Raw genomic sequence first — 3,754 nt, 5'->3', positions numbered from 1 at the left:
AAGCAACACAACCCTAAACTTTGAGAAACGACAGCTTAGGTTTCTGGCCAAACCATACTTTCATACGGTGTCGTCTCAACGGATTAGATGGTGCCCTATTTAATGTGAATGTAGTTGTCTCTAATGCATAACCCCAAAACGATAGTGGCAAATCGGTAAGAGACATCATAGATTGCACTATATCCAATAAAGTACGGTTATGACGTTCGGACACACCATTATATTGTGGTGTTCCAGGTGGCATGAATTTGTGAAACTATTCCACATTGTTTTAGTTGAAGACCAAACTCGTAACTCAAATATTCGTCTCCGCGACCAGATCGTAGAAACTTTATTTTCTTGTTATGATGACTTTCCACTTCACTCTGAAATTCTTTGAACTTTTCAAATGTTTCAGACTTATGTTTCATCAAGTAGATATACCCATATCTGCTCAAATCATATGTGAAGGTCGGAAAATAATGATACCCGCCGCGAGCCTCAACACTCATCTAACTGCATACATTAGTATGTATTATTTCCAACAAGTCTGTTGCTCGCTCCATTATTCCGGAGAACGGACTCTTAGTCATATTGTCCATGAGGCATGGTTCGCAAGCATCAATTGATTCTGTAACACCCACGATGCGGCTATATCTCCCACGTGTCGGAGCACGACTTAGAGGCATAACCGCATAGTAGGCATGTCGCAAGAGGGGTAATCTTTACACATCCCATGTACTGAATAATAAAGGGATAAAGAGTTGGCTTACAATCGCCACTTCACACAATACATAAATATAGCATTACATCATCCAGAATACAATCAAGGTCCCACTACAGAACCAAAATAAGGAAAGACCACCCCTATTGCTAGATCCCTGATCGCCCCGACTGGGCTCCATTACTGATCAAAAGGAAACGGAACAAAACAACGATCAAGATCTTCATCGAGCTCCCACCTAAGCTCGGTTGCGTCACCTGCACTGGTATCATCGGCACCTGCAACTGTTTGGAAGTATCTGTGAGCCAGGAGGACTCAGCAATCTCACACCCGCGAGATCAAGACTATTTAAGCTTATGGGTAGGAAAGGGGTAATGAGGTGGAGCTGTAGCAAGCACTAAGCATATATGGTGGCTAAACTTACGCAAATAAGAGCGAGAAGAGAAGAAAAGCAACGGTCGTGGACTAGAAGTGATCAAGAAGTGATCCTAACTCTACTTACATTCAAGCATAACCCAAGAACCGTGTTCACTTCCCGGACTCCGCCGGAAAGAGACCATCACGGCTACACACGCGGCTGATGCATTTTAATTAAGTTAAGTGTCAAGTTCTCTACAACCGGACATTAACAAATTCCCATCTGCCCATAACCGCGGGCACGGCTTTCGAAAGTTCAAAACCCTGCAGGGGTGTCCCAACTTAGCCCATCACAAGCTCTCACGGTCAACGAAGGATATTCCTTCTCCCAGGAAGACCCAATCAGACTCGGAATCCCGGTTACAAGACATTTCGACAATGGTAAAACAAGACCAGTAAAGCCACCCGAATGTGCCGACAAATCCCGATAGGAGCTGCACATATCTCGTTCTCAGGGCACACCGGATGAGCAAGACGTCGGGTTGGCATAGACCCTGGTTGCCCAGGGGGCGCCGGACATCGCTCAGGTTGGACCAACACTTAGAGAAGCACTGTCCCGGGGGTTTAAAAATAAAGATGACCCTCGGGAGCGCGACTCCCAAGGGAAAAGTAGGTGCTGGTGAGGCAAATGGTAAAACAGGCGGAGTCGAATGGATCCTCACAAACACGATGTTATCGGAACTAATCCGAAGAAGCAACACCGGAAAGAAGCAAACAACATGGTAAACAACCATTACATAAGCATGGCATGATGCACAACCAAGTATGATGCATGTCCGGTTTAATGATACATGACATGGCAAAGTGCACAAACAATACTACAAATTAAGTGGAGCTCAATATGCAACGAGATGCATATTGAAAAAACACCACATCCTTTCATTTAGTTCGCTATTGGTTATGTACTCATCAATATTAAATATTGTTACACATTGCAAGGGGTGAAGCATATGAAAACTACATGGTTAGGCAAGTTTAAATGAGGCCGGAACAACAAACAACAAGTCCGGAACTCCTCACGTGCATATTATTTAGGTTTGGTAATGTTCTGCCCTAAACCATATTTTAGAGTTTTTAAACATGCAAAGCAATGCCACCATGTTAAACTAGACAAAATTCTACCCCATTTACATATAAAGTTTATTACAAACCGAGTTACGATTATTTAGTTATGAATTAAATCATTTTAGCATGGCAATAGGCAAATTATATACAATCAACAATTTAAGCATTTTAAACATGGATGAAAGTTGCAAATTATTAATCTACACAAAATTCTAAGGAAGTTTCATATATAGAGTTTTTACAAGTGATGCTTAGTTGGTGAGTTAGGATATGCATGAAACTTAGGGGGTTTTCTGTAAAACAGGCGTCTCCAGATAATTACTAAAATCGCTGGACAGGGAAAAAAACATAACGGGCTGAAAACTTGGATTGACTGGGCTGCTCACCCCGGGCTGAGGCCCAGTTCGCTGGAGTGGCCAAGGCAGGCCGGCGGATCTGGCACTGGGCCTTGACGAGGCAAGAGGACGGTCAACGCGAGCGCTCGGGCAGCGCAGCTCGATGCAGAAGAGTCGTCGCTCGTCTCCCTCGCTCGAATAGAAGGAGGCGGCGCTGGGGACTCGCGGCAGGGCCAGCAGGCGCGGGACTTGGAGCTCGGGGAGGATCCGGGCGGCGGTGGCTTGCAGCCAGGGCGGAAGGTGAGGCGGAGGAGCGGGAAACGGCGAAGAGGAGGCCGGTTCGGGGCGAAGCAGTCAATGGCGCGGGGCGGTTGCAGCGGCTGTAGCTGCTGCTCGTTGCAGAGGAGAAGCTGCGCGATGGGGGACTTGCAGCGGCGGGCGCGGCGAAGGCCATGACAGTGAGGTCGCCGGGGCCCTGGGCTGTGGAGGTCGTTCCCGGCGGCGGGCTTGACGGATCGAGGCAAGAGAAGGCCCTGGGCGGCCATGGCGGAGCTCCTGTTGACAAGCAGAGAAAACGAGTTGAGAGAACGAGGAAGGCAGAGGTAGAAGGAAGGGAAGGGGCGGCGTTGTACTCCTCTGCTGGCTATGGTGAGCTGCGGCTTGCTCGGGGACAGAAGGACGGGCGCCACGCTCGGAGTTGCTGGCACTGCTAAACGTCGAGAGGACGGAGAGGACAGCGCAAGGCGGCGGTGGAGCATCTGGGCACGGGGAAGTGGCCTGGTGGTGCGGTGGTCGGTGCCTGGCCTCGGGTCCGAGTTCCTAACTTCAGACTGTATAAAAGGCCAAAACTGAAAGCATGTTTTCATTGATGTAAACAGTAGAAGAAGACTACCAAATTGTCCATCTTCGACAAGACAACTTCATTTTGTATTAAATTTATATAGCAAAATTTGGTATGCTGTACTACGAATAATTGATTCCAATCTGATTTTCATGTCCATCAATCGACGATCATTCATGTTAGACAAAATAAATTAAAATATTGAAGTTGATGAGAGGGGTCGTACCATATGGAGGCAGAGAGGGAGTCATGCATCTTTAGGTCTATGCTGGCTCCTTGTGATAGTGCTTCCCCTAATTCATTTCATGCTGGCTAAACCAATGATCAGGCTGATAATCACCTTTAGGAGAACTAGGGTTATTCTCTTGGCTAGGTTGCAGATCGTTTCATTTG

At 47.0% G+C, this 3,754-nt stretch overlaps 1 protein-coding gene across 2 annotated transcripts; it reads right to left on the bottom strand.

The window, feature by feature from the left end:
• Nucleotides 1-927: 927 nt before the first annotated feature.
• LOC125521533 lies at nt 928-3,426 on the bottom strand. Of its 2 annotated transcripts, XM_048686689.1 has the most exons (3): nt 3,153-3,426; nt 2,572-3,075; nt 928-987 (listed from the first exon to the last, which is right to left on the bottom strand). In XM_048686689.1, exons 2-3 carry the CDS (start codon nt 3,063-3,065, stop codon nt 972-974), a joined length of 510 nt encoding a protein of 169 aa, XP_048542646.1. In that variant the 5' UTR covers nt 3,066-3,075; nt 3,153-3,426; the 3' UTR covers nt 928-971. The 2 variants fall into 2 exon arrangements, with proteins under 2 accessions (XP_048542646.1, XP_048542581.1); XM_048686624.1 differs by having other exon boundaries at nt 2,572-3,426.
• Nucleotides 3,427-3,754: the final 328 nt, after the last annotated feature.

The sequence above is a fragment of the Triticum urartu genome, chromosome 1, assembly GCF_003073215.2.
Source record: "Triticum urartu cultivar G1812 chromosome 1, Tu2.1, whole genome shotgun sequence".
NCBI lineage: Eukaryota > Viridiplantae > Streptophyta > Magnoliopsida > Poales > Poaceae > Triticum > Triticum urartu.
The sequence above is the reverse complement of the archived record's forward strand: the minus strand, read 5'-3'. Positions and strand labels throughout refer to the sequence as shown.